This window comes from Bactrocera latifrons, unplaced genomic scaffold, assembly GCF_001853355.1.
Source record: "Bactrocera latifrons isolate USDA-ARS-PBARC rearing strain unplaced genomic scaffold, ASM185335v1 scaffold_1, whole genome shotgun sequence".
NCBI lineage: Eukaryota > Metazoa > Arthropoda > Insecta > Diptera > Tephritidae > Bactrocera > Bactrocera latifrons.
Window position 1 is genome coordinate 486157 of NW_017534407.1, and position 17513 is coordinate 503669.

The following is a 17513-nucleotide window of genomic DNA, read 5'->3' on the forward strand; positions in this document are numbered from 1 at the left end:
CTCACGATTTGTTGATACCATAATCAATATTGAACGTTTCTATACAAAATACGGCATGGCGGAATGGAAGTATTCAAAAAATATATATCAAATCGTTATTAAAAAAGTGAACGATCACACGTATTCCGAAAGTTTCGGTTAGAATTGTCAACTGTATTAACCAATAGGTTAACATTAAAATTATTTTTATCATAACCACAATTTTTGAACGCATGTTAATGTCAAACACAAGCGCAGCCAACTTTGCTTTGGAAGACATTATTGAATAACACTATTTTTATCCCTTTTTCTCTGCCAGCTAGAATCGTCTAGCATGATTGGAAGTGCAGGAAATTTGTAAAATTTGTGTTATAACTGCATTGAACAAATAATTTTACATAAACTCGTGGAGATTGCAAACAATTCAAATATCAAGTGCATATTTTAAATAAAACTTTGTGTGCATATCTCAATAAAAGTACAATGGTATTATCTGAAACTGAGAAGGTGAGTTGGTCTCGTCTTGACACATGCGACTTTGGCAAAACACGACGGACGAGTAAAAAGCCCTCATTATTTGACTAAGCAAAATAATATGCAAATAAAGCATTAGTGAATGCCCTTGGATGAAATGGAAGAAGCAAATCCTGAGAACTTCATATTGCTACGAATAGCTTCCCTCCATATAAAAAACCTTATTGAATTTATGAATTGCATACGCTTATTGGATTTTAAAGTAAACAGTGTTGGTTAGATGTTAAACATAATGCGTCTATGCGTGTAGAAAATCTTAAGATCTGGAAACGTGGAAAATTATTTACCGTACTGCCTATACCAATGAATTTTGATATTTACTGGACACTAGTTTATATATATTAAATTGGGAAACTATAACAAATTTAAGCAACGTAATGCAATAGGATTTCCTTGCTATTACATGACAGACCTTCTGATGGGGGCACTAAAATCACACGCAAAACAAAATATGCAATGGTTCTTCACCAAGGCCGTATTAATTTTCCTTTAATGAGGCGTAACAAGATAACTGCACACTTCTAGCTATTCTTATACATTTCGCTTATAATTCTATTTCGCTAATTAGGTGTTCTCGTGCTCTTGCATATTTTGGTGTATAATTTTTTGCATTTCGTGCGATCTTACAAAAGCAAGAGAAGCTCGTAATGTGTAAAAATCTCATTGCGATCTTTAGAACATAATCTAATCTATTTTAATATTTAGTTATATGTTTAATAAAAACATAGTGTCGCGTTAACATGAAAACAAATGTTTTATGGTCTTTGCCCTTGGTTTTGTAACAAATTTATTTCTCCTCAAATTAAATGTATTAATCATCAATTATGCTGAACTGAAAGCAACTATTCGTTTAATTTATTTATAGTTCTGGTGTAATAATAATAAAAGTTCAAAATAACATCATTGCATGGTTTTTTTTTTGTATGTTTCTTTTCTGGTGATTTATTTTTGATGACTATTAATGTGTAAACAATTTAGCTAGTCTCTGGTTCGATATTTTGGATACATTAAATAGGTCATTAAGGCAAATTATAAACGACTTGCAGTTGACCTTAAAATTTAGTGCTAAAATATAGGAAATATACCACAGTTGTGCTATATTCGGAATATTGCTCTACGCTCTTGAGGAGATTCCGTCTGCTTTCTTTTTCTCCGTTACTTTCTTGCTCATTTTAATGTGTGTGATTCATAGTGGACATTGGTTTTGCTTCATTTTTATGTACATATGTATATGCCATATTTATATTTTTTTCTGTCCGCACATATACAAAAATAAATCAAATATGTGTACTTTTGCGTATAAACTTTTTAATTTAATCATTATTATTTGGGAAGTGACTTGTAAGAGAGTTGTAAGGAAGTGACTTGTAAGAGAGCTCAAAATGCAGAATATATGTATATGTAGATATTTATTATTTCGGAAATATAAGCATGGCATGCAATTTTAAATATGCAAATATAATACATTACAGCATCTTCCATAGCTTATAATAACTAATCTATTTTCTAGGTTAGCAAGCAATATTAACAGTTAAGCTGCCGGGCACTTCATTTTAATATTTTTATATAGCGACAATGCTTGGCTAGAAAAACCTGTGCAATTGCTTTCTTGTTAAGTTGCTTTCCAATCTTTTGCTAATACTTATGTACGTACAGTGGTCTTGTACGATAAGGTGTGAATAAATTACATAATTTTTATAAGAAATTCATTAGCTTTATATCTGGGAACCGAATATTATAATTGCAAATCCTAATATCAAAAACTGATAAAGATCTACATATGGAAAGTAAACAAACATGTAAAAAATTTGCAATTAGATATATGTTTGTAAGTCGTAACTCAGAAAAGTTAAAAAACAACCTAGCGATCTGATCAATTCTATCAAAATAGACGAATATTATCACGCAATATATATATCCATTATATTGTCCCTTTATAGACATTGGAATGTATGATTTCTACGATTTCACTAAAAATTAAAATTTTTTACCTCCCATATTTGGTTGGGCTGAAGTGTATAGAGATTCTGCAATATGGTCCTCAATGAAAAAAGTCCTCTACCCAATGCTTGCCTGCAATTACGAACTCGTGATTGCAATCACATGATTTTTCTGCTGTAGGCTGAAAAAGTCGGAAGGCGGATTAAATGTTTACCCAATTTTGCTACCAAAGTCAAAAGAAAAATTGTATTCGAAAAATATGAACCATGAAAGTAGACAGAAAACTGTTTTTCAAGCGCAAATTATAATTTGCTGTGTGCAGTCAGTAACAAAATCCACTGTATTTGGTTTTCGGCTATCATATGGAAGAAACCGATAGCATTGCAAAACACAAACAACAAAAAAGTGCAATTGCGTGATGATCACAAGAGTTATGTATCTTTTGTGGTACTCTCTACCTGCCCTGTATTATTGTAAGCCTGTTTACCACTGTGCTCGGTTGTATTTTTACTCTCTTTCTCTCTATTTTTTTGGGTTCACGATTCTTTCCTCCCCGGTTTCTTTTGTGTTAACATCGGTTTGGATTCAGCTCTTTTATATGCATTAATATACGAGTGCAGATGTTTATAGCTGGTGCTTTGCTGCCTGTTTAATTCCCTCTCGCAGTTTAGTTGCTGTCGCGCCGGCCCGTTTAATCACTGTATACACCGCTCACTGCGCATACAGTATTCGATGTTCACTGTTCGTTGTCGCTGGAACAAAAACACTTTTTGGAAATCATCTAGTTTGCCTTGCGTTCTTTTGTTCAAATATGAAAATTTACTAAAAAGTTTATTAGAATTTTAATTAAAAATTTCGTTTCACTTCACTTTGTTTCGTTCACAAAAATTTTCTCTCAAAACAAAAAATAGCCAAAAATATAAAACTCGATTTGGAAATTGAAAAAACCCCGATTAAAATAAAATTCGTGAAAGCAAAAACTGAATTCAAACCCGAATTGCCATTGCAAAGCAAGACAGGAAAAAAGCAACAACAAGCGTACAGCAACACTTTTATACGTTTCCAAAAGAAGAGAACGCTGTTTTTGCAACTCAACACAGCCACGAGGCCATCGGAGTCGCCAAGGAGCTAAAACAGAAATAATAGCAACGCCCGTGACAACAAATACAACACACACACCATACGATATCATCATTACTGCTGATTTTATAGTCACCAACCATTCAAATATCAACGAGTATTTTGAGTAATAAATCGTGCATTACGCCAACACTAAGAAAATAGCACTGTGTAACAATTTTCAACTCGCAAGAATAATAACCACAATAAGAGGGCACCACTGTATCAGCTAAGAGTTGGAAGCTTGAAAGGGGAATTGAGCAAGTGAGCAGTACTGTCAGTGGGGTGCGTCTTTCGTCCGATACGAGCAACTCGAATCACTGCTGCTTTTACGACTGCAGACAGTATTAGCAAAGCGATCAGTACACTTTCGCTTTTCAACATAGCCTACATATATTGATAGCTGCTCCACCCCTCCGCAAAGTTAGCGCAGCGCTAGAGATCAGAGTATTTTTTACTGTGCATTTCATTGTCTGATATTCGTAGCATGATGTTTCAGAGCGATTTCCATAGAAAGAAAAATTTCGCTAATCCTAATTTGTTCAATGTAATAAAATGCCTTTTTGTATAAATGTTGGAACATACATGAATCTACATTAATTGCTTTACGCTTTCAGAATTCCACTGCTGCGGAAAAGCCTGCACCTCCCCAGCAACCAACACCTGCAAGCGGCCGTCCCGATGCCAAAGAGGAAACCAAGGAACAAGAAGAAGTGCGTACAGAGCATCTTTTTAAGCACCCGCTGCATAATACCTGGACTCTTTGGTACTTGGAGAACGACCGCTCCAAATCATGGGAAGACATGCAAAACGAAATAACCAGCTTTGACACAGTTGAAGATTTCTGGAGGTTAGTAAAAAATAATTAGTACTGCATATTTATACTTCGACTTTGTGATTGAAATATTATGTGTCTGTGTAAAGAAATGTAAAACAAAAGGCAGTATTTGCTTTAATGAGTTGCGGTTAAATGTGTATCATAGTTCGATGCTGCCAACCGCTGTTATCACCATAGTTGAGTGTATGTAACCGAAATGTATTTGAGTCCGGCCCATGATTGTGATTTCAAGATTATTTATGCTGGTACAAAAGATAAATGCGTGAAGCTCAACTACTTCACCGTAAATGTGCTACTAAATTGAAGATTGTAAAAACAATAACAAAAAGTTTCACTGCAGCGAATCTCAAATACACCTTCACAAATAAAAAGTATTTCATACAAGGACTTAACTGGGTATGGCAGCTAAGCGCTATAAGGTCCCGTTATCGGCGGTTATCATTTATATATTTTATAGGGACTCCGAGGTTTTCTTCAAGGTATTAAAAACTGCTTATCTTTATCTCTATTTGCAGCCTCTACAACCACATCAAGCCCCCATCTGATATCAAATTGGGCAGTGATTACTCGTTATTCAAGAAAGGAATCAGGTATTATACATATTCATAATTCATTAATATGGTGGTATGCTTAATAATGTAGCATTTTACAGACCGATGTGGGAAGATGCTGGCAACAAACAAGGCGGTCGTTGGGTGATTACACTAAATAAGACTTCCAAGGCAGATTTGGACAATTTGTGGCTTGATGTTGTATGTACTTCAATATTAAATTTTATTTGATCAACTTGTTCTAAATATTTAACTTTATTGGCAGCTCCTTTGCCTAATTGGTGAAGCGTTTGATCATTCAGATGAGATTTGCGGTGCTGTGGTCAACATCCGTGGAAAGAACAATAAAATTTGTAAGTTTTGTTATAAATTTATGTTCGTACGAGATCTAACGGGTTTTCGTATTTTAAATATATAGCTATTTGGACAGCTAATGGCAATAATGAGGAAGCAGCACTAGAAATCGGAAATAAACTGAGAGAAGCCCTGCGTTTGGGTCGTCAAAATTTGAATTATCAGCTGCACAAGGACACAATGGTTAAAACGGGTTCGAATGTTAAATCGGTTTATACTCTCTAAAAAGTGTACGTACGCGCTTGTGTAGATTTAGCTAAACACACCTCGATACATTTACATACACACGCGCTGACAACATCGTTTGATCGAGTTAAGAAATTTCTATTGTACTAAGCCTACGTTTCTAAAAAGTGAATTCAGAAAATCTAAGAACTACAAAAAAAAAAAATTACATTACTAAAACCAACCCACACATTAATCGTTGCATATGAGCGCCGCTACCGGATTTCATGAACATGACAATTCGAATTTGTAGCCGTTCCGACGCCGTTAAAAGAATTTATTCAATTGTAGCTGTATATGCAAGGAAGGAGTGAATGGAAATAAAACCCACACATCGTAAAGCAAACTTCAAAATAATACATATGCAACATAAATTATACAAGAGATCTTTGTTAAATGAAGATACAAATTTGTTTTACCGTAGGAATGATCGAAGCAGAAATAAATACGAGACTGCAAATGACTGCTCGCTCCAGGCAAATTAATGACGAAACAATATAGACTACTGTTAATAGAATTAGTTCCAATTACAAAAAAAAATATATAATAATAATAATAATGTGTTGAGACTGCAAAGCAGGTCTTTCAGCTAATTATGTATCAAACTTGAATCTTTAAAGAAACGAAAACGTCTATCGTCATTATTTACTGGAAACGGCCTGGTTCGCATACAATTGTAGTCAGTACCGAATCCTATGCGTGTTATAATGTAAACGATATGAAATTAAACTAATAAATTTGATAAAACAAAAAAAATTTTGTTTCAATTCCTCGATTTATCTTGATGTATAATGGTTGGGCTTGTCAAATGTTTGACCTGGGGAGGCCATGAATTATCTGAGCCGCCCTAAATCATACGTACTAGGTATATTGTGGTCTAAATTGTAAAGAAATGAAGATTAAACAAAAGGTTCCGCAGTGCGGTGTCCTCTCCCGCTACTGCTTGTTTTCTATATCTCTCGAAACAACCTGCCACTAGAGGGAATTATCACATACATTTATGGCTGACTGAAGTTGACGTTAGGCACTGGGATCTCCTATTCCCTGCAAGGCGCCTAAATCTCTCCACTGCTAGATCTGCAGCAACCTAATCACAAACAATTCAAGGAAATACAGAGTAGACCTCGAAATTTTTGTCGACGAGTAAAATTCCGACAGTCTAACTTAATTTTGGTTGTTGTTGTTGTTGTAACGGCATTTTGGTCATTCATTTTGATAGTCGATACTCCTTCATTCCGCATACGACCACGATAATTACCAAGGTACAGAGCCGCAACAAGATCGTCAAGTGATACTCCATGCATGCAATTCCCACGAACATTACTATCTTTGGTCTTACCTAATTTTTTTCCAAAAAGGTTTTTTCTTTGCTCTTACCTCAATTTTTTTTTTTTGCACACGATTTCATCAACACATTGGGTAACCTGACCCTGATTAAGTAAGTTAATAACGTTTAAAAAACCACAACAGAAGCAGGGTCTTCAATTCTGTTCATTTATTGCAAATTATATTTAATTATACATACATATGCAAAAATAAGAGCTATTTAGAAAAAATACTTGGTATTTCCGATGTATATTTTTATAGTAATTTTATCACAAATAATCAGTACGATAAGATGTCATCAATTTTTCGACGTAAATCTTTCCGACGAGTTCGGTCCAAAGCATCTCTTATCATTCGTAAATGCATTTTTGAATCATTGCAATCATCCTCTTCAAATAATTTCAACACTTTGTATACACGTGTAGTGAGATCGCGAGGATACTGCAACTCGATTTCATCCATCATTCCTTCACGCAATCCCAGTTCACGGCCGAACATTCGCCAATGCGTACCTAAGTATTGTGAGAGCATTTTATAAATGGCAGCACGTTTATGCTCAGTTAAAACATATGGATGAATGTTGGAATTATTTAATCCAGTTGAAGATGTTGTCAATGATGCTGTTTCCAATGATGCAGACCGTCGCATATTATCGTAGGTAATATTGCTGTGCTGTGACGGTGTGCTGTGGCCATTAATTGTTAGTTTATTGGACAGTTCGTTGGCTAAATGCATATAGTGATATTGATTGGTACCTTCAGGCTCCTGAACGGAATTATGCAAGGAAAGAATATATTGAGAACATTTCTTTATTTATTTTCAGATAACTAACTTACTTTCTTGGGAGGAATATAACTATCAATAGCATCGTCGAGTCGTTTATATCCTAGGTTGCGAAGCGGCTCTACATTATGTTCATTAATAACATCGCGCCGTTCAAGACAGTCAATTAAATCAGTCATGGTTCTAATGCATTCGTAGCGACGTGGGGAATTAATGCCATTTAAAAATATGGATTTAAGTTCAGTCACATAATCTAGTGAAGACAGTTCTTGCGCTGCAATGTTTTTTAGTAAATCATAAGACCAATGTTGTGGTGTAGTATCTGCCATTTTAATGTTGATTTTAAATAATCACTATTCAATTAAATGTCAAAAACACCCATTCGCTTTAGTGATGTTGCCGTTGTCAGTTCTTTGGAAATCAATTCCAATCAAAATTTAAATTGTATTAAAGTTATTTTACATTTAAAAGTACTTTAAAAGTTTTACCATTAAAGATATTAACACATAGATTGCACTTTTATAATAATGTCAATGTCGGCACAATATTTCGTCGATATTAAAAGAGCAATCGATATAATTGTGCTGCCAGCTTATCTGTTCAGTAACTACTTTGGCTGTGTGCCTCAGTTGTTTGCAATGAGTTGGGTGTAAAAATTTTCTATAGAGTAATAACATTCCTTATTTAGAGTATAATTTCTGTATTGAACGGAATAAATAATAACATAAATAAATGAGTAATTACGAATAAATCATATTTTTATAACATACAGTGGCGGTCTGTAAAGCGCTTCAGTGGCAGCACTGTCATTCAAGTTAAAAATGTGGGGACTTTACCGGACAATTTCTAAAATAATAAAGGTAATTTCCCGCGTTGAAGTGTTGTTGATGTGTCAACCATCGTAAAGGAGGTGTCAACAAGGAAGGTCTTTCTTATAGAAACATTGCTTCAGTGCAGCCGAAATTAACGTTTTGTTTAAATTCAAAAAGCGCCTTGCTGGAAAAATACTTCAAATACCTTTACCGACGATCACGGAAATTTACACTTTCGTACCGGTATCGATATGATGGAAAACTGTCGATGCTGTGAAAAGTGCAGTAAGTATCCAAAAGATGAAACGGTGCCGTCTATTGACGTCCAGCTAAAAAATTAGAGACAACCAAGAGCGTTAAAATGTGGCAGCAGCGGTGGCAAACCACATTCAAAGGACGATGGATCCACACACTGATCCAAGGCAACCATTCGTGATTAGACAAATGACATATGGACCTGAATTTCCAATTAACCCAAATACTGAGTGGTCATGGATGCTTAAGAAAGTATCTGTTCCAAATTAATTATGAAGTTAGTTCGTATTGATCGACGTGTACAGAGGTCTTAGAAAACTCTGAAGATATATTTTTTCAGTGAACCCGGTTTTTTTTTTTTTAAATAAAGGATAAGCTAAAATCTACACTCGGCGGTAGGTAACGGTGGAAAATTTGACAATACATACATATGTGGCAGTGAGAAATTTACAATAGATTAGGCCGCATGCGAAGAGCTTGATAAGCTAGCCGAAGGTGTTATGCTCGAAAATTCTACGAAAAGTTGCAGCAACTAACAGAAGGTTTCAAGACCGAACGAATAAAGACCAAACTCTATAAGTCACTCATCATCGCCATCCTGCTATATGGTGCATAGGCTTGGGCGATGATAACATCTGATGATTCGGCTTTACGATTTTCCGAGAGAAAGGTTCTGCGAAAGATTTATGGTACTTTGCGCGTTGGCCACGCCTAATATCGTATTCGACGGAACGATGAGCTCTATGAGATATACGACGATATTGACACTAGTTCCAAGTGAATCTCCAATTATCGCCATATTGCAAAAAGAGAAACGACTGATGCGCTGTTGTTAGCTCGGTTATAACTGCGTAAGCGATGTCTACGACAGTAAAGAAGAAGAAATTTTGAAATTTGCAAATGTGGACTAGTTGGTAAGAAAAAAAGGCGGAAAGAAATATTCTATATTATGATATCTTCTTAGTACTAACGGAAAGTGCTTGCTTTTAATCAGGTGCACTCTCAATTTCGCAGAACTCTTCGAAAAAATTTGCTGCCTTCTCAGTCGATATATCAATACAACAAACACTGTCATTCATTTGGAATATTTATTAATAATTCTCATTTATCGCATAATTTTTTTTTATAATTTTTATAATTTTGCTTGTAAATTAATAAACAAGCCAAAAGCTTATAATCGAAAATAAGTACATACGTATGTATGTGTGGAAAACATCTTAAATTATAACGGTACTATAAGTATAGTAAGTATAATTACGCTGTTGAATTAAAGTAAGCTTCTAACTAAATAAACCGATAACATATTTTTATCATTTTAATATTATTTAACAGCTTTGTTCTTTGGCTTTCTTCCTAATTTATCTTCTGTAAGAATCTATGTATATATATTTATAAGTGTACATACATATATGTAAAATAGTATGAGTATAAGCTGCAATTGTAGTACACATACATACAAATTAATATGTAATCATAGATTTAAAATATTTAAAGACAATCGATATACTATTAGTAAATTAATCGATAAACGCTCTTTCTATGAGCTTAGCAATAAATTTTCAACAAATCGTTAAAAGCAACTTACAATAGCACTAAATTAGCATGTGAAATGTTGGTAATTATGAAATATTTTAAACGATTATTTATGCTACATAAACCGCTTACAATTAATGGCTGGAATCACTTAGTGTTCTTAAAAGCACTTGGAAACTTTACTTAATTAAGAAATATCAATCACAAAACACCATATTTTACGTTTTTAAATAAAATTATTGTTAATGTCTTTATGAATGCTTGTTTTCATTTCTCGCGCCGCAGTAATTCTAATTTCTCTAACATATACGCACTATTTATATAATGTACGTTTATTTTTCGAAGCAAAGCGTTGTCATACATATACACACATACATATTATATATTGTATATTGTATAAGGTTTAGATGAGTCTAATATTTTATTGACTTATTCTTTCTTCTCATTGTGAATATTCTACTCAACAGGCATCAGTTGCGTTCCACCGAAAGGAAGATTTGCCGCTATAGATTCCGTATACGAATTGGGATCATCTGCTATATAACCGACTTTGATGGTGATATCTGTTAAATTAGAAAGAGAAATGAAGATATTCAAATATATCATTAACAATTTCATATTTTCAACAAATGTATGTACATATATTTCAAAGTAACACAAACAGTTAAGGAAGTAAAAACCATTTTGAAAAATCATTTGGGCCTATAGTGGAAGTTCATGGTGATGATCATGAAACGTATTACTATTGACGATTAGTCCTGGATCCATGCTTATGACCTGGAAACAGACAATCAATCGGTCGAATATCGTGGCAGAGGTGAGTCGAAGTCAAAAAACCACGTCAAAGCAGATCAACAATTAAGGTTATGTTGAAAGTATTCTTCGGTTATTCGTAAATAGAGGCCGGAGTACTGTATCGATTGATTGACTACATTGATTTTTTGTGAAATTTTCGCCAAATTTTCAACCAATATCTACCACAACCACCGTATTCACCTGATTTAGCTCCGAATGCGGGTTCAGTAGGGTAATCTAGACTGTTTTTTTTTTTATTTTTTTTTCATACAAATTTTTATTCTACAACAGAACTTTTTTCACATATTATGAGGTACATATATCGTGGAGTGTATAAACAATTTTTTTTTGGAAGTTTTACTGGTCAATTGTCTCCGAGCACCTGGAGAGTCAGGACAAACATTTTTGCGCAACATGATTCTGTGAGTGCAGAGGTACGCGATTTAATTCTGTGTGAAACTCGGTAAATCTGCGACAGAGACGTTTGATATGATCAAGCACGCTTACTCTGTTTTAGCAAGAAGTGGTATGTTTCGGTGACATCAGGCCTTTTTGAGAAAGCCGTGACGAGGTCGCTGATGAATGAGCAAATTCAAAGTGAAATTGATGCTCATTGTCTTTTTTGACATCAAATGCATCGCCCACCATGAATTTGTTCCTCTTGGACAAACGGCCAACACCAATTTTTACGAGGATGTCCTTAAGAGACTCAAACGAAGGGTCAATCGAGTCCGGCAAGACATCGTAGCTGATTGGAAGTTGCACCACGACAACGCCCCGGCTCACACCGCCTTTCTTGTGAACAGCTACCTAACCAAGACCAGCATCCCAACACTTGCGCAGGCGCCCTACAACCCAGATATACCCCCGGACATATTTTAGTGTCCTTGCCTGAAAAGGCCAATGAAAGGCAAGTATTTTGAGACGACAGAGGGGATTCAAAGAGCATGCACTTCGGCGTTCAAGGAGAATGCCTTCCGTGACGCCTTTAATGCTTTAAATCGCGCCGGCAGCGCTGCCTGGACGCAGAAAGGAGCTTACTTTAACGATTGGTTTAATAAAGTACTATTTCTTTCCGGACAAGCCCTGTATTTTAATTTACTCTCCTATTAGTAGTAATGTCTCGTTTCAAAGGAATAATGCTCTACTTGCAACGTGTTATTCGATCGAGCGAGTGAAACAGGTTACACTTATCAAACTGTACGCAACCTAATCTGTTGCAAGCGAAATTTACTCAAAAAACTCATAAAGTTTATTTCTAGAGTTTTTCAAAAGGTTTTGTGCTTTTGTTTATAATTTATTTCTACATGCGAATTTGAGAGATTTTCTACATTGCTGTCTCTCAATCTAACTCTTATGGCATCATCCTTGGTTGCATGTCCTTTGCCTCTGTGAGACTTTGGAAAAAATATAGTTTTCATGTGTGCATGTGCCAAAAAATGTATGGTTGTTAGTGTTAGTGTATTTACATATGCATTTAGTATGTCTCCTATTTACATCTTATATCTACATATCTATTGCATGTGTTCTGTTTACCGACTTTTACAATTTATCTCTGCATTGGAATTGGTACTTGGGTAATATTAAGTAAAAACTTGCGATGCGGCATAGAAGTTTGGCCGACGAGTACTCGGGTGTTTTTCAGACATGTAGTTTTCAATGAGGCAATACGTTTTTCGGAATTAGTCTTTTTGAGAGCCGTTATTTGATTTATACTCAGTTATACGCGTCCGCCATCGCGCGTTACAATTGGACCACTGCTCATTCACTTAATGGCAGATTTTGTGGAAGAATCTTAGTTTAAGGATTTTCAAAATCCAATTCGTGCAAGAATTGAAGCCGAACGACTATCAAACGCCACGCATTTTTGATGAATGGGCCCAAAACGAGACGGCCACCGATCTCGGTTTTCCCAAGAATATTGTGTTCAGCGATGAGTTACCTTTTGGTTGCATGATTACCAAATATTAATGACAAACATTTTCAAATTTGTAGTGATGATAGTCTACAAACCATCGTTGAGATGCCGTTACGTCCTCAAAAATATACTGTATGGTTTGTCCTAAGTTGAGAGGAAATCATCCAGATTCATATTTCGTCAGAAATTTAGCCGACCTTTTTGAACCTGAGGCTTCCAAAATATCATACAGCCAACGACACAATGAATTTGTTGAAGGAAAATTTTTGGTATTTTTCAGTATCTCACATCGTGGCCTGGCCTCCAAGTTTTTTTTTCGCCACCATTTGTAATACAATTATGAGTACTTTTTTAAATGGCTTTCAGTTCCTTCAGCGATCGACTGAAAACGTGTTCCATGGAGCAGCAATTTCAGTTTGGGGAACAAGAAAAAATCCCACGGAGCCAAATCTGGTGAATATGGTGGTTGATCGTTGGTATTCAATGCGCTTTTGGCTTTAAATTCGGTCACAATCGTGGTTCGATGCGATGATGCGTTATCATCGTATCAAATCCAAGAAATGTTCTTCCAAAATACCGGCCCTTTTCGTCGAATGTTCTGACGGAAACGCCTCCTTATTGACCGTCTTTCCCTCCGAAACAAATTCATCATGCACCAAACCATAAATATGGGAAAAAAGAATGAGCATCACCTTGATTTTTGACCGCCTTTAGCGGCATTTACAAGGTGCCTTCCAAAGTATAGAGGACTTAAAAAAAACAAAAACAGAAAAAATGTTTTTTTCGGCAAAATCAATTTATTTTTCTCAAAATAGCCTCCTTCTTCTCCAATACACATTGCACGGTCCAAAAGCATATCGAACGAGTGTTTTAGCTCGTTGCCCGGTATGGACGCCAGTATGCCGGTGCAAGCCTTTTGAATGGCCTCTACGTCTGCATAACGCTTACCTTTCATGGGAAAATTAATTTTTCCGACAAGGAAGAAGTCACACGGTGCCATATTAGGTGAATACGAGGAGTGGTTAATGGTTAAAATGTGGYTTTTGGTCAAATAATCGTCCTTCGAATGTTGGATTCTGAGCAATTTTTGGTCGTCAGTCAATTTGTGCGGAACAAATCGTGTACACACCTTTCGTAAGCCCAAATGTGCGGCCAAAATGTCATAAATCAATGTTTTGGAGATGTTCAATTCTATTTCCATGAATTTCACTAAAGATTTAGGCTGATTTTTGATGAATTCACGCACAGTTTCGATGGAAATTCCGGTGATCTCTAATTTTGATTGGTCTACATGTTGATCGTCATTTATGTCCCCACGACCACTTTGAAAACGTTGAACGCATCTTGTATTTCCCTCCACTCCGATGATTGTTGACTCGTTAAACTCATAAAAGCACGTCTCACCGGCAGACATAATGCTCTTCATGAAATATCCCCAAAAATCATTCGAAAGGACTCGCGACTTGCTTGACGATTTTTTTGTTGGTATAATGTATTTCTTCTTGAAAGCCACAAGTCTCAAAAAAACACGCTTATATCATCTCACAACACAGCATATAAATCTAAATATATTTCGATTTTGAGTAGCGGAATATTGTTACTTAAATAGCGCAAAAAATTAGTTACAACAAATCTTAAATGTGCATTAATTACGGACATAGAGCAAAGCAAAAGCGGAAACATAACCACAAAACACACAGAGAAACACAAAACATGAGTACAAAACATAAAATAATGCATAATCAAAATAATTACGGTACAAAAAAAAAAAAACGGAACAAAATACAACAAAATGCTTACCTCAAATATGTTTGTATGTCAAGTGGACTTAGGCGAATGAACTAAATGGCATAAAAAAAATACTAAATAAAAAGTAAATGAAAAGTAAATAAAAAAACATGTTTTCGTTGAAATATTTTTGAATTTCGATATATTTTTATTATCATTACCATTTTTTTCAAACGTAATCATTCATTTTTCTTGACTGTTAAGATTAAAGAAGTAAAGTCACTTAAACAATGTAAATACAAATAATTATCGTAATGTTTATAGACACGCTTAGCAGCATTATAAACGGTAGTTTTTTTTATTTTTATTAAAGTAATGAATTTTAATTTCTTCTTCTTCTTGCCTAAGCTAGCTACAGCTAATTAGTTATACTTAAAATTAAACGCAAGTTAATTAATTAAAAATAATAATAATTTACAAAACGTTTATGTTTATACTTAAGCAAAACTTAAGAAACGACATTTGAGTAACGATTTCTTATGCGGTTTAGTGAAATGTTGCTTATAAAGTTTTACTTTTGGTTTTTTTTTTGTTTTTGTTTTTGTATAAATTTATGTTTTATAATTATATTTCTCTTTGCTTTCTTACTATATTTTTTGCGCTACATATTAACAATTTACAAAAGTTTATTTTATGCTTTACTTTTTATTAATTACAATAAATTAATTACAAAATTATAATATTTGGTATCCGTTCTATTTCTACTCAAAATATATGTATGTATATGCCTTTGCATGTCGACTGCAAAAGGGTGTGTAAAGGGTTTACGCCATTTTTTTTCGTATTCGTTGCTTTCGTCATTTAAACTGCCAAGTACGCGACAGCTGGCGTACTTTTTTCAAATATTAAAACATTACAAAATTTTTATCGGTTATGTTTCGGTTATAAACTGGTTAAAATCACGTGAATAATTTTTTATCGGTTATGTTTCAGTTATAAACTGGTTAAACACACGTGAATAAATTTTTATTATCGGGTATGCTCCGGTTAAAATAACGTGTACATATTACTGTTTCGGTTATAAACTGGTTAAATTCACGTGATATATAACCGCTTTCGCACGTGTTTTTCGTTAAAAATCGTAATTAATGTTGTTTTGTGTCAGTTAAAATATATTACAAGCAAGCGAAAACCTACTCTCACTCTCATTGACTTTCTCTCTCTCTCTCGCTCATTTGTTTTCAACAGCAACGAGGAGCGTACATTTAATTTTCAAAATTTTGTTGTTAAATAAATTCTTTTGTGCTTGATTAGTATATATAATTAGTTGCTTTAAATATGCTCTAAATATTAGTGTGTGAGTCGATTGTTTCTTAAACATAGGACAAAAATTAAAAATAAAGAAAAATTATACTTTATATTTACACGTTTATTACAATAGTTGTTGTATTTACTGCATACGTAATATATTTTCGAAAATATATGCAAAATGTGCGCTTTGTTCGTGATTTAAACAAAAACACAGTATTAAATTTAACGCCTTAAGCAAAAGTAAAATGAAATAATATTTAACATAAATTTATTTATTTAAAAAGTAGGAAGGAAACTTTTAGTTTAGAAATCCTTTAGATTAAATACTGTTGTCTAAGTCGGCGGGTTGCAACGACGCTGCAAAACCGAGGCGCTCAGCATTGCGCTGTGAGCGCAAATGTTTCGAAAAAAACTCAAACAATATTTCAAAATTGCAATTTTTTTGTTTTTGTTGAATTTTGTGCTCGCAAGTATCGTTCGGCTACGTGGAGTTTTTAGTTATCAGTTTGATGCGCGCAGTTCTGTCGGCATTAACATGCTTGTTGCACCATACACATATATGCAATATTTTTTTTATATAATTTTTTTTTTTTATTAAAAATTTTATATAATAAGTTTTAATATAATAATATGCATGTTTATGTATTTACACACTTATGCGAGTTTCGTTCAAATCTAAAATTTTGGTTATGTTGGCAAAAATAGCGGTTAACATCATCTCAACGGCACAACTGACTATGCTCAACCCACTGCTCTAGTTTATTGCTTACACCTACATCTATTTATTAACATATTTATATATGCAAAAGAGCGCTTTCGCGACTCGTCACAAATCGTCGCGCTGGCAGTCGGTTTTCAGTTCAATATTATTGGCTTCTATTGTACGTTTACATAATTTTTTCAGCGCAGTTATTAAATAAACAAAATATTTTGCTTTATAATTAAACAGAAATCGCTAAAACTCGTTATTCTTAACAAAATATAACAACAAACTAACAAAAAAAAAAAAAAAGAAAAAAAAAATGAAAAAGAAACGCAACAAAAATCATACAATTAATTGTGGTAGGTATTTGGCCGTAGATTGCAACAAAAAATCTGTGAAAAAATCAAAACATAATAAATAGATTATTGTTTTGCTGTGTGTATTTGCAAATAAAAATTCAAAATGGCAATACTCAAAATTCACTAAAAGTATTACAGTTTATTCGTTAAAGCAACTTTGAAGTGAAAGACAAGAGCAGGGAGAAACTAGTTAGATTGTTTAGGTGAATAATGCCTCCGACTAAATCATATGAAAGCGGGAGTTATGAAGGTGTACGAAATTAAATAGGAAATCAAACAAGAATTAAATAAAAATCTAAAGAACTATAACTAGAAGAGACTTCAACTACCCAAATACCAAATCACAAATATTATTAATGCAGTGCATCTACAGCCAAATGTTAAACAATACAAATAAAATAAAAACTCAAATTCGAAAAAAAGAAAGAAAAAAACAATAAAAAAAAAAT

General features: G+C 34.1%; 3 protein-coding genes across 6 annotated transcripts in view; 1 reads left to right on the top strand and 2 right to left on the bottom strand.

Annotated features, from left to right (window-relative positions):
- Window positions 1-276: 276 nt before the first annotated feature.
- LOC108965201 (eukaryotic translation initiation factor 4E) lies at window positions 277-6081 on the top strand. 2 transcript variants are annotated; one of them, XM_018927445.1, is made up of 6 exons: window positions 277-486; window positions 4191-4423; window positions 4927-5001; window positions 5064-5163; window positions 5228-5315; window positions 5381-6081. In XM_018927445.1, the coding sequence occupies exons 1-6, from the start codon at window positions 463-465 to the stop codon at window positions 5539-5541; spliced, it is 681 nt and encodes a 226-aa protein (XP_018782990.1). In that variant the 5' UTR covers window positions 277-462; the 3' UTR covers window positions 5542-6081. The 2 variants fall into 2 exon arrangements, with proteins under 2 accessions (XP_018782990.1, XP_018782982.1); XM_018927437.1 differs by lacking the exon at window positions 277-486 and adding an exon at window positions 3356-4120.
- A 950-nt stretch (window positions 6082-7031) lies between these two features.
- LOC108978663 (fas-associated death domain protein) lies at window positions 7032-8184 on the bottom strand. The gene is made up of 2 exons (XM_018949054.1): window positions 7704-8184; window positions 7032-7632 (listed from the first exon to the last, which is right to left on the bottom strand). The coding sequence occupies exons 1-2, from the start codon at window positions 7977-7979 to the stop codon at window positions 7147-7149; spliced, it is 762 nt and encodes a 253-aa protein (XP_018804599.1). The 5' UTR covers window positions 7980-8184; the 3' UTR covers window positions 7032-7146.
- A 2069-nt stretch (window positions 8185-10253) lies between these two features.
- LOC108965413 overlaps window positions 10254-17513 on the bottom strand; it is a 119335-nt gene continuing 112075 nt past the window's right edge. The window contains exon 7 of one of the 3 annotated variants that reach the window (XM_018927794.1): window positions 10254-10813. In XM_018927794.1, coding sequence (XP_018783339.1) covers window positions 10707-10813 — 107 coding nt within the window. In that variant the 3' untranslated portion in view covers window positions 10254-10706. Of the gene's footprint in view, window positions 10814-16642; window positions 16879-17017; window positions 17098-17513 lie in introns of those variants that run through there. The other 2 variants (XM_018927814.1, XM_018927803.1) reach the window with 2 other exon arrangements.

Coding starts and splice junctions, on each gene's coding strand:
- LOC108965201 (XM_018927437.1), top strand. CDS start 4,061: ATGATGTTTCAGAGCGATTTCCATAGAAAGAAAAATTTCGCTAATCCT. Junction 4,424..4,926: donor ACAGTTGAAGATTTCTGGAG/GTTAGTAAAAAA, acceptor CTCTATTTGCAG/CCTCTACAACCACATCAAGC. Junction 5,316..5,380: donor TGGAAAGAACAATAAAATTT/GTAAGTTTTGTT, acceptor TTAAATATATAG/CTATTTGGACAGCTAATGGC.
- LOC108978663 (XM_018949054.1), bottom strand. CDS start 7,979: ATGGCAGATACTACACCACAACATTGGTCTTATGATTTACTAAAAAAC. Junction 7,633..7,703: donor GTTATATTCCTCCCAAGAAA/GTAAGTTAGTTA, acceptor AATTCCGTTCAG/GAGCCTGAAGGTACCAATCA.